General features: G+C 34.6%; 1 protein-coding gene and 1 pseudogene across 1 annotated transcript; one reads left to right on the top strand and one right to left on the bottom strand.

Moving 5' to 3' along the window:
* Nucleotides 1-8,691: 8,691 nt before the first annotated feature.
* Nucleotides 8,692-10,391, bottom strand: LOC107632604 (serine hydroxymethyltransferase, mitochondrial-like; annotated as a pseudogene).
* A 1,434-nt stretch (nucleotides 10,392-11,825) lies between these two features.
* LOC107632605 (protein DMP7-like) lies at nucleotides 11,826-12,440 on the top strand. The gene has a single exon (XM_016336272.3). The coding sequence runs from the start codon at nucleotides 11,826-11,828 to the stop codon at nucleotides 12,438-12,440; it is 615 nt and encodes a 204-aa protein (XP_016191758.1).
* Nucleotides 12,441-12,922: the final 482 nt, after the last annotated feature.

Genomic DNA, 12,922 nt, shown 5'->3' with positions numbered 1-12,922 from the left:
ATGAACTTGCTCAATTTATATGAAGGTGTTAGTGGTTAACAAGTTAATTTGAATAAATCGGATCTCTTTTTTAACAACAACACCCCTCTTTAGATTCAGAAACATATAGCAGACAGATTAAATATCACTCACATTGGAGCTCAGAATATGTATTCGAGGCTTCCTTCTATTGTCCAGAAATCCAAGAGAGAAATTTTTAGTGAAATCAAGGAAAAAGTAAGGTAGCGTTTGGTGTAGAGATAGAGACTGAAAGACTGAGACTGAGAGACATAGACTAAAAGACAGAGACTAAAATAAATTTTAGTATTCTGTTTAGTGCAAAGTGGGAGACAGAAATTGAAACAAGAATGAAGCTCTAATTTCATTTGCACAAAGGGTAAAATTAGAATTAATTAATTGAAATGAGGGTATTTAAGGTATAAAATGTTATTAAAGTTTCAGTCTTCGTCTCTAAAAATTTCAGTCCCATGTGTCCCCACTTTTTGGAGGTACTGAAATACTGAAATTTTGGGGACAGAGACAGAAATTTTAGTACCAATCTTTGAGCCAACAAACATGATACTGAGTCTCAGTCTTCCAGTCTCTGTCCCAGTATCTCAAAACAAACGCTACCTAAGGGAAAAGGTGGATAGATGGCAGTAAAATCTATTGTCAACTGGAGGCAGGCAAGTTCTCCTAAGGGTTATGGGCGAGGCAGTTCCTATATACACACTATCATGTTTTAGATTACTAGATACTCTCCTATCTGAAATTCATAGTTTCCTGTCTCATTTCTGGTGGGACAGAAAAGGCTGAAAGGCGTATGGTGTGGATTAGTTGGAACCAAATGACTCGACCAAAGAAGGACGAGGGTCTCGGCTTCTAAAGTCGGAAGCTCATATTCAAAATTTTGTTCCGATTATACCTTTCTGGATTCACGGATATTGGTGTGAATACTCAACCCTTACTAGGAAATGCACCAATACGACCTCACAAACCATAAAAAAAGCAACACAACCCTACATGTTTAACACATAATCTAACTACTTAAATTCAATTATTCTAACATAAAAATTAATTAATCAAGATAATTTAATCTAACATGTCATTATTCTAATATATTTTTTAACTAATTAAATCAAAATATCCTAAAATATCAACTAAAACTAAATATTTTGAATACTAAGGCCCGAAATTCATTAGTTAGGTATCCTAAGTACTTAGAACCCATTTTAAGCATTTAATTCATATATCGAATGCATTTGAGATGTGTAACGCGTATGTTATATCCTGATGACTACATATTCGAAATACGTTTTATGATTTTAGAGTGTTTTAGGATACAGTATCCAAAATGTGTCACATAACATATATAGATAAATATTTAAAAGTTTACACAATTCAATAAATATTATATTTTATTAATTTAAATAAATTTTTTTATTTATTAAAAAATCTTGAGAACAGTCATCAACAAATCAAATTTTTAATAAGATATCTTTTTATATGGTGTGTATTTTTTGTTATTTTTTTTAAAGATATATTTTTTATTGCATAAAAGAAATTTATACATGGAGTACATTATGTTCTCCTGGAGTACATTATATCAAGACAAAGGAATTTTTCAATCGAGATGTTAAATAAAAATAATCTAATGGGGTAAAGGAGAGAAAGAAAACAATTAAGAAAGAAAGGAGTTCCAAAGTATTAGTTACTACTATTCATAGAGAAGGTGGTCTGAGAAAATGATATCGCTGGTATTCCTCCTCCAACAATATCGTCTGAGACAGAATTTTCCTTCCTGGCGTTGGTCCTCGAAGACTAAAGCGTTTCGCGCCAACCAAATCTGCCATAGAAGGTAAGCCACCTGAGCACTTTTGATTCTGAAATTGGGTTTGGATTTCTCAACTTCCATGAATTGACTCCACCAATCCCAAGCTTTTAGGTTAGGGTCGCGAGGAATAGTGCTAGCTACTGGGGAGCTGTTCCAAATTTGAAGAACTTCTGGGCAGAAGACAATGGTATGCATCGGTATCTTCAGCACCGATTGACAGCGGGGACAAAGGCTGCTAACATGTGGTAATTTCTCGTTCAATTTTGCTTTAACTGCAATGCCTTCATGGGCTAATCTCCAAGCAAATAATTTGACCTTTGGTGTTACTCTCATTTTCCATAAGGTCTTCTACATTTTTGAGTCTGTATACTGGGGATGGAGTGAATTCACTGGAGGGTAAAAGAATTGGTATGCTATACTATACCCAGATTTAAACGAGTACTCTCCTGAGTTGTTATTGCATCATATAATCGAGTCTTCCTCTTCTGTGATAGAAATTTGTTGAATTTGCTGAGCTGTGTCTAGTGGGAAGGCTTCCATAAGGAGTTGTTGATTCCATTCTCCCTCGGGTATGATTAGCTGTCTAACCCAGGTAAGCGATTCATCTCTGCATACATTAACTGCAATGTGAAATGGTGTTTGGTCCCCAAACCATGGGTCTTCTCTGATTCTGACAGATCCCTGAATTGAAACTTTGCACTTAACTCCTTTCTCCAAAATTTTCCTTCCTTCCAAAAGACTCTGCCAAGCCAGGATGGTCGATTTCCTGGATTGGCTTCTAGATAGGATCTGTATCTGAAGTACTTATTCTTGAAGATTTTGTAGAAAAGAGAATGTGGTTTAGTCATCAGCCTCCATCCTTGTTTAGCTAACATGGCTAGATTGAATGCCTTTAGGTCCTTAAACTCCATACCCCCGAAATTCTTTTCTCTGGTCATAGTGTCCCAACTGATCCATTGCATCTTCTTTTCATTCTATTTCTGTCCCCACCAAAATTGCATCATCATTCGGTGCAGTTCATCCAAGAGGGTATCTAGGAGTTTGAAACAGCCCAGAGTATAAATTGGTATAGATGAACCCACTGCTTTGATCAACACCTCCCTTCCACTAGCAGATAGAAATGATTTCTTCCAATGCGAGAGCTTCTTCGCCACCTTCTCTTTTATAAAAGCAAATGTTTTTTTTTGGATCTGTGTACTATGGAGGGTAGCCCCAAATATTTATCCTGCGTCTCAATATTTGGGACTTCCAAAGATGCCGCTAGTTTAGTTCTGATGGGTAAAGGGGTGTTTTTGCTGAAAAGCACAGAAGACTTGGAGAAATTAATTTGTTGTCCACTTAGTCTGCCATATAGTTGGAGAATTTGGGATAGTTTAGAGCAGTTGTATTGGGTAGCTTTACAAAATAAGAGTGAATCGTCGGCAAATAGGAGATGATGAATAGTCAGACATCTATTGTTTAATCACAGTCCTTGAAAGAGGTTATTCTGTTCTCCTTTGTGGAGCAGATAGGATAGACCCTCTGCGCAGAAAAGAAATAGATATGGTGAGAGGGGGTCTCCTTGTCTGAGACCCCTACTTGGTTTAAAAAAACCAGTTGGTGTACCATCCATAATAACAGAATAGAATATAGTAGAGACACAAGCCTTCATCCATTCAATCCACTTTGAGCAAAAACCCAACTTCTTCATAATAAACCACACAAAACTCCATTCCACCCTATCATATGCCTTACTCATATCAACCTTTATCGCCATGTCATTTTCCCCATGGGTTTTATTCTTTAGAAAATGCATGCATTCATGAGCCACAAGAATGTTGTTGCTAATGAGTCTTCCCCGAATAAAAGCACTCTGATTGTCGCTTATTAACATACTCATAAAGGTTGAAGTCGATGAACTAGAACTTTCAAGATAATTTTGTAGAAGACTGTGCTGAGACTGATTGGTCGAATTTGATTCATAGAAGTAGCTTGAGTCACTTTAGGTATCAAACAAATTTGGGTGTGGTTAAATCCCTTTAGAATATTGCTGCCACTAAAAAAACTTCTCACAGCCTTGCATACGTCCCCTCTAATCCTGCCCCAATAGAATTGATAAAATTTTGCGGTGAATCCGTCGTCTCCTGGGGCGGCTTTTGCATTAATGGAAAATGCAGCCCTTTTAATTTCATCATCTGAGACTGGTTTAGTTAGACTCTTATTCATTTCAGAAGAAACTTTGACTCTAAGTTCGGTGAAAAATTGAGAGGGATCTTCTGGATTATTGCTTTCAAATAGATCAACAAAAAACCTCTGTGCCCTGTCGCCAATTGCCTCGGGTGTGGTGCACCAATTCTCCTCTTCATCCTCTAATTTCCATATCTTGTTTCTTCTGTTTTTGGACTGGTTTTTTGCATGAAAAAACTTGGTATTTTGATCTCCCCATTTTAGCCAGCTCACTCTTGATTTTTCTTTCCAGTAGCGTTCCTCACTAATGTGGGCGGCAGCTAGTTCATCTTCTAATAATAGAATCTATTTTTTGTCTGCTGTTGTTGGGTCTGCCTTGGCCACTGATAATAGCGCTTTCAGCTCGTCTATCTTCTTTTTAGAGTTACTTGTTTCAGTTGATTGCCATTTAACCAGTTCATGTCTGTACTTCTTTAATTTCTGAAACAGTTGGTACATTGATGAACCTGGAAAAGAAGTCAGCCATGCCTCAGATACAATTTTATCAACCTCTGCCATTCCACACCATCTCTCTTGAAATCTGAAGTTCCTCTTGCCCTTATGTGTTGTTTGGTTAGTGCACATCAAGAGCGGTCTGTGGTTTGATCCTGTGTCTTCTAAGTGAGCAACATTGGCCCAAGGATACTCCTCTCTTAGTTTAGGAGATATGAGTCCTCGGTCTAGTCTTTCTCGAATAGCACTATCTTGGTAACTTCGGTTCCACCAGGTAAACTTATCACCATTAAAATTCATATCTATCAATTGTCTTCTATTGATAAAGTCTTGGAAAGATTGGATTGATTGAGCTGATTTCTCCCTTCCTCCCTATTTTTCTTGATTAGACAAAATTGCATTGAAATCACCAATTATTAAGTATCGTTCTCCCCTATTCTCCATAAGATTTAGCAGCACCTCATATTGGTTATTGTGAATGTGATTAGAGCTGTGTAAATGTACTGCAAAGACTTCCCAAATCAGCTATCTTTCTTGATCCTTTATGAAAAAAAGGATGAAAAACTCCTCAGCTTTTACCACTTCCACCTTTACACCCTCTTTCCATGCAAGCGCTAGTCCACCAGCCGTTCCATTAGGATTCACAGTGAAGATTTCCTGATAACCACAATTTCTCAACTGCCTTTCAACATAAGAGGGTTGTTGTTTAGTTTCACACAAAAACAACACCTCTGGAGAATGGAAATTCTTAATCCCTTTGATGTTGTGAACTGTCAGGAGTTTTCCCAAACTCCGATAATTTCACATGAGCATCTTCATGGCCCTTGGGGTGCCGCTTTTGGGATGGCACCCTGTAGCCCTTTAGAAACCTCAATTGCATAACCAGTTCTTTCATGGTCTGTCTCCTTTTCTCTTTGCTCAGAGCTCCTTTTTACTCCAATGATTGGTTTAATAGAATCCCTCACCTCCGTTCTTCTTGCTAGCTGTTTGATTTTTTGTTTCTTCTTGCACCTTTTTGAACTTTCATCATTGGTTCCCAATTGAAAGCCTCCTATTCCTCCTATATTCAGCTTTCCCTCAATTCCTCCTAGGCTCTGGTTAGCTTCAGTACCAGATAGTAGTGGTAGGTTTTCCATGTTATGATTCTGCTTTGTGGTGTTATAGAAATTGTGTATAGGTGGTGGATTTGTGTGTTCTTTTAGGGCTATGTTATTGTGAGAGAAAGGAGTATATTTTGGGTTAGATAGTGATAGTTGAGAAAAACTCTTCAATAGGCTCACTGGTGTAGGCTTACTATCTGGGTGAATTGACCTGACTTCCTTTCTTCTATGATTAGGGTAGGCATTCTCCTTAGTTTCATCAATTCTCCAGCCAAGTTGATCTGCCTTTAACTCCTTATTCCATCTTTCTTCCACTTCCTGGTTTATTTCTGAGATCTCCAAATAATTAGCACAGTTTTTAGTTTCATGTCCAATGTGTCCACAGAAGCCATAGTAAATCCCAATTTTCTCGTACTTCAGCATGATTTTAAACATAATTTTGTCAGGACTTGATACCTTAATTGACTGTCGAAGAGTTCTGGTTACATCTAAGTTGACTCTCACTTTCATAGTCCTATCCTCCTTCCCTCTCATCAAGAAGGAATCCACCTCCACCACCTCCCCCAATCTCTACCCTATCCTCATTGCTGCTGTTCTGGTTTTGCAAAATTCTGGCATTCCCCACATTTGAATCCATACTGAAATTCTTGTATAGTCCTCTTCTTCCACCTTTATATTAGGACTCCACCGTTTTAAATGTATCATAAATTGGAACAACCATGGAGACCCCTTTCCACCCGGATAACATCAGCTTTTTTATTAAAGAAAAATTGAAAAATATTCTCTCCGTATGATTTAACTCGGAATCCCTCTGGATAATTCCAAATTGCAGTAAAAGCACCCTCCATTGTACCACTACTAAATCCCTTATCCGCCATTAATCTCCCTATCAAACTTTTTGCACAAGTTTCAATCCCTTCCCTCACATCTTCCACTTCAAGGTTCACAATCTCTTCCACTTCTTCTCCTGGAGAATTAGGATTTTGCGTTCCACGTACCTCCCTTGCTGCCATGTAGAATTTGTGTAGAAGAAGATAGAAGAGTCAAAGGAAAGATCCTCACAATGATTTGTGCTTATGACTTACTGATTGAAGAAAAATTTAAGAATCACAACAAATTCTAGCATAATCACAGAATCCTACCAAAGCACAAAAAATCTCAGCAGAGCATTTTTTAAAGAGTACGTACTCTCACTGTATTTTTTGTTATTTGTTTGCATATTTTTATAGGTTTTGATTTTTAGCCTTTTAAATTTTTAATAACGTTAAAAATTAGGAAAAATGATTCTTTAAAATTGAGGATTTCAAAGAACTTTTATCTTTTGGTAAAAAAAAAAGTTAAAAGTAAAATTCATTTTTATTTTATCAATCTAGTGGTGAAATATATAATTCTCCATTTTATTGTCCAACATTGGATTTCACTTCAAAAGATTTATATTTAAAAGAAATAATTAAAATATTTGACTTAAAAAATTAAAATATTTAAGTTGATTTATCAGTTTAAAAATTAGAAAAATACAATAAATAATAGTATTCAGCTATAATGTACGAACACTAATACAGACACAGGACACAACATAATACGGGATATGTAGACACACAAATTTTAAAATTTTATAACACTCAGGGACACTATATATATATATATATATATATATATATATATATATATATATATATATATTTTAGATAAATTACAATGAATTTTTGATATTTTATTGGTATTAAAATATAAAATAATTTTTTAACCATTTTTAATATCTTTTTTTAATTATATAAAAATATTTAAAATATTTTTTATTTAATAAATAATAATATATATTATTTTTAAACTCATTTTGAGAATACATGTTAAGAATAAGGCTAGACACGCTGATATATGTGATAGCATTTAGGTGTGTTTAAGTGTGTCTGAAATTTTTTTTATTTTTTATTAAAATATAATTGAATACGACAAACACGTGTATCGAACGAATGTCAATAAGTGTCGTGTCCAAAATGTATCCGACACATAAATATAATAACTCAACAAAATATCCGTACTTCATAAGTATACAGTATCTTTTTTTAGAATAATAAATGGTAATATTAGAGACATTTAACTCTTAAAAAAGAAGACACTCAAGTCATAATAAACACATTAGTGCAAAGTGTAAATAATAAAACTTCAACAACTGGAAAGAATTGAATAATGTAGCATGCAGGAGCTGGTGCTTACTCACCAAAAGCATCATAAAGAGGAAATGCTTGCACATGCAGGTTTTTTTTTTTTTAAGAAGAATTTTAAGTATTTTAAAATAATTATCAATATTTCAGTAATTTTAATTATTAATTTTAATTATAAAAAATATATGAATTAAAATTCACTATTAAAGACTATAGCAATTAGCAAATAGTATTTTAGAAATTAAGAACGTATTCCAAGAATATGTATAATGATGAAACATATTTTTAATTTATTCTTAAGAATATTAAGATCAATTCTCAACCATTTATATATTACAAAATAAATGTGTTTTTTTTTTTTATAATATTTGGATAATCGGCTTGGGATATATATATATATATAAAAGCTCCACTTTGGTCTTTGGATAATCGAGATCCCAATTGCACTAAATTAGTCCTCCAGATTCGGAAAAATGCACCATGTTAGTCCTTCTTCTAATTTTCGTCACCGGAGCACTTATACCGTCAGTGACGTGGCCAGTTCTTGCTATGTTGGACCCAGCAACGGTTAGATGACATAGCAATAAATTTGATTAGCTCCAATTTATTCCTTGTCCCCTTTTATAACTAAGATTTCTGCCCTAATTTCTTCCTCTTCTTCTTCTACCCACTTTTCCTGGTTCTTCGTCTTCTTCCTTACTGTGCAGCTTTTTGGGTTTAGGATCATGAGTGCAAGTGGGAGCCAGAGTTCCCTGCGGTCAAACAAAAGAATCTCCAGAGGAACCAGTAGAGCATCGAGTGTTCCAAAGTAGTGTGGGTGTGGCTGCCGTCCTATTCTCCGGTGGTCCACAACAGAGGCTAACCCCAACAAAGTCTCAACTAATAAGAATTATACATAAATAGATATGTAATAAAAGCATTAAATTTTTATGAATAACTACAAAGTGATTTCTATCTAATCCTTGAAGAAATTACCAAAAGAAATTACCAATAACCCATGAACTTGATAGATTTCATTATCACAGGAAATGGTGGATGATGGAAATTGAAAATACCTGGTATTCATGAGAAAGATGTCCACCATGAGGAAGATCAAGTGCCATGATTCTGTCATGAGGTTTTAGCAATGCAGTATAAACTTGAAAATTTGAAGGAGACCCAGATAGAGGCTGAACGTTCACTGCAGTTTATGGGTAATAACATATGAGAAAAATTGACACCTAAATATTTTAAAATAATCTACTGAATATCAAAAAAGCTTATGAGCATTCATTTTGAAATTTAACCAGCAAAAAGTCTACAAGAGAATTCAACCTAAATGTTACTTCTGAATTCTGAACAAAAACTCGTGTGCCTCAAGTGGTAGAAGAAAGAGGAAAAAAATAAAAAAAAATGTAATCACAAAGAATAGATCATGTCCACCTGCAAGCTTAGAACAATTAGAACAACATGCCAATGACCAACAAGATGAAATAATGTGCAATCAACAAAGCCAAATAAAAGGGTATACCAATATAGTTATTGTGCAGTTACCTCCCCATTTAGTTGGATCCAACCTAAATGTCTCGAGGGCACGCTTCTGACATAGTCTTACTGCCATATCAATGTACCTTGCGGAAGAAAGGCAACAATTTTTTAATTGGACTAGAAGCAGGAGTCCAATAATAAAATCCAAAATGCTAGCCACTATATATTATTGTGTTGAATTATCGAGAGGTGAACAAACACAAAGAAGAAAAGTGAGTGACATACTCATTTCCACCATAATATCTTGCACCAGGATATCCTTCGTTGTACTTGTTAGTCATGACTGAGCCAACAGCTTGCATTACAGAGACTGAAGTGAAATTCTCTGATGGTATCAATTCAAGCCCCTTCACCCCCAGAAAAGTGATATTTAGATAAGTCATTCTAATAAGTACAAGCTACTGAAAAAAGAAAAAAATGAGTTCCAATCCTTATGTAATGTTCTCTCTAGGTGCGGTAATTTTGAACAGAACCACGATTAAAACAGAAATAAGTTTGTTGTTCCATGGTCTCTGCAATCACATTGCACGCAACAATTGTAGCTGCATAAATGAAGAGTCTCATGACTAACAACATATATGTAAATAAATTACCTTTCATTGCCTAGCTTTTTCGAGCTCAATTATATCAGCAATTTAAGGATCAACAACCTCAAGTGGGGCATTCAATTGCTTTGGCCACTGAAAATCTCAACAATTTGAAATCGAAACCATCACACTACAACCACAATTAACCTTCTTTTTTTCCAATAGTAGAGATGAATTGAAGTGATATCTTACTGTAACTCCTGGTCTCTCTTTGTCGTAGACAGCTTCATCAGGATTTGTTGGTTCTGTGATGTTGGGTGGTGAAGTGTTATCAGCCAAGGCAGTGGGGCTTATTGTCTTCGATGGGTGCTGATTCTTCCACTATTGGAACAGAGCATAAAAAGAAATCCCTAAACACAGTCCCACAAAACATCAAAACAAAACCCTAACACAAAATCAGCTTTAAAACTTGTGAACTAACAATATACAAAACACTTAACCATGATCAACACATATCACATCATTCCATTAAATTTGAAAAAAAAGATTCATCCTCACTAACCTCAGTGACGACACAGAAGATCCCTGTAGTGGCAAACATACTCTTCCGACAACTGCACAGCGAACGTCGTGTTCCAATGGTCTCGAGAAATCCTATTGCAGCCACCTGTTGCTACTTTGGGTCACTCATGGAAGAGAAACCTTTTTTTCTCTGCACTGATGGAGAAGTAGAAGACGAAAAGTAGAAACAAAAAAGTGGTGCCTAGTGTTTTATTTCTCATCACATACAAATGACGTCGTTCAAAGGGGTGTTTAGCGCCAAATTAGAAACGACCTCGTCTCATTCTGTCCAGCATGGCAAGAACTGGCCACGTAACTGACGGCGTCAATGCTCCGGTGACGGAAATTGGAAGAAGGACTAATGTAGTGCATTTTTTCGAATCTGGGGGACTAATTTAGTGCAATTGGGATATTAAAGACTAATTCAGTGCAACTCGCCAATCTCAAAGACCAAAGTGGGGCTTAACTCATATATATATATATATATATATATATATATATATATATATTTTGACCGGTTGACCATCAAGAAGTTTAAGGAAAGCTACAACTATATACTACTCCTTTTTTTTTTTTTAATTTTACTTGTATATTTTCTCTTGGCACTTTTAATTATTTATTGTTGCAGAAATTTCTTATAAGTTGAAGTGTTCTTTTTTTAGACTTTTTATTTATTATTTTTAAAATTCTAGGAACTCTAAGAGGTTTTAGACCACACGAGACTTAACAATAAGTTAATCTTAATACTTTATAAAATAGCCTATAACAAACAAGAGTGTAGGTCAAGTCTTATCCGTTAAAAATAAAGCTTGATATGTCCTGTTTCCACCTCTACCAAGAAAGAAAAACACTTGAAGATGATTCATATGGTATATATACTTCAAAGTTGTAGGTAGAAATTACATTAATAATGTGAAAAAAAATGACAACTAGAAATAGTATGTCATTCTAAACATTTTTTAAATCTAATTTAGCTTGCCTAACATAAAATAAATAATAAATAACTTTTAATGTATCTTAATAAAAGTACAAATATATTAATTTTTTGTTTACCACATGTAACCTTTTTCTTTCATTTACACAGAGCATGTAACATATTTTTTTTACCATAAATAGCTTTATAACTTTCACTTCCATAATCGTTATTAAAGAATTGATGCGGTTCAAACGAATTGGTTGAGGTAACGAGCTTCTAATACCAAAGATGGCTTGTAAAAAGAAATATATACAATATTATCCTCAACTCCCAAAAACAATATTGAACTCAATTTTTTTCTGTTTGCAACATACGCACATTTTGTTTTCGCTTTTTATATATAAAGATGAAATATATATCAATTCAAAAAAACAAAACAAGTGCATACAAATTTCGAAAAAACATCAAAAAGTTCGAGAAAAACTCATCCTAAACCCTAAATTCTAAAGTCGGAAGCTCATATTCAAAGCTTTGTTCTGAATATACATTTCTAGATTCATGGATATTGGTGTAGATACTCAACCCTTACTAGAAAATGCACCAACACAACCTCAAAAACCATCAAAAACAGCAACAATAAAGACCATGAGAAGAGCACTCAAAGGATCAGCATATCTTGCAAATCTTCTTCCAACAGGAACCGTGCTCATATTCCAAATGCTAGCACCAGCTTTCACACACCAAGGCGAATGCCACACCGTAACTAGCAAATTCATGACCATAGGTCTCTTAACCTGTTGCAGCATTTCATGTTTTCTGTTGTCCTTCACGGATAGTTTCCGGGACGAAAGGGGAAAGGTTCGATACGGCGTGGCGTCGCTAAACGGGTTATGGGTTATGGATGGAGAGTCTATCAAGCTCCCAGTTGAAGAGGCATATAAGTATAGACTTAGGTTCATTGATTTCTTCCATGCATTCTCTTCCATTTTGGTTTTTGTGGCGGTTGCACTGTTTGATAAAAACATTGTGGGTTGTTTTTTTCCAAACCCTTCGGAAGAAGTGAAGGATATTCTAGCATCATTGCCCATGGGAATTGGATTTGTGTGCAGTCTTTTATTTGTTGCATTTCCTACCCAAAGACATGGGATTGGCTTCCCTCTCTCGCGTGAATAGTCGTCATGTTAGATTTGAGCAAAAATGTTACACCCAAGAGAAAAATCAGTCATAATGTTTATGTATAAATATTTGTATTATTTATCTTATTTTTAATATATATTTTATATAAATAATTAATTTGCTGTTTAATTTTTTTGTGTATATCTAATATAATCCTAGATTAAATAATACTATTATATGTAAGTATACAAAATAGTAACTGTTATTAGCTACTTATTTTTAAAAGAAAAAGTTTAGAGTCGGCACTTTTATTAAAATTTGATCAATATTTAATCAGTAAAAAAAAGTGAGTAATTTTACACTATTAATAAAATTTTACACTATTAAAAACTTTAATAATAACTAATTAATAGCTACAAATCACAAAACTTGTTGGTCTCTAACACTTCTCCTATTAAAATATGGATCATTGACACCATAAGCTCACTAATTATAAGTTTTTGGAACATTATTAGTAAATTAGTCTTATGGTTGTTATG

This window comes from Arachis ipaensis, chromosome B3 (genome assembly GCF_059453495.1).
Source record: "Arachis ipaensis isolate K30076 ecotype BB chromosome B3, ASM5945349v1, whole genome shotgun sequence".
Classification (NCBI taxonomy): Eukaryota; Viridiplantae; Streptophyta; class Magnoliopsida; order Fabales; family Fabaceae; genus Arachis; species Arachis ipaensis.
This window is presented reverse-complemented; position numbering and strand designations above follow the sequence as displayed.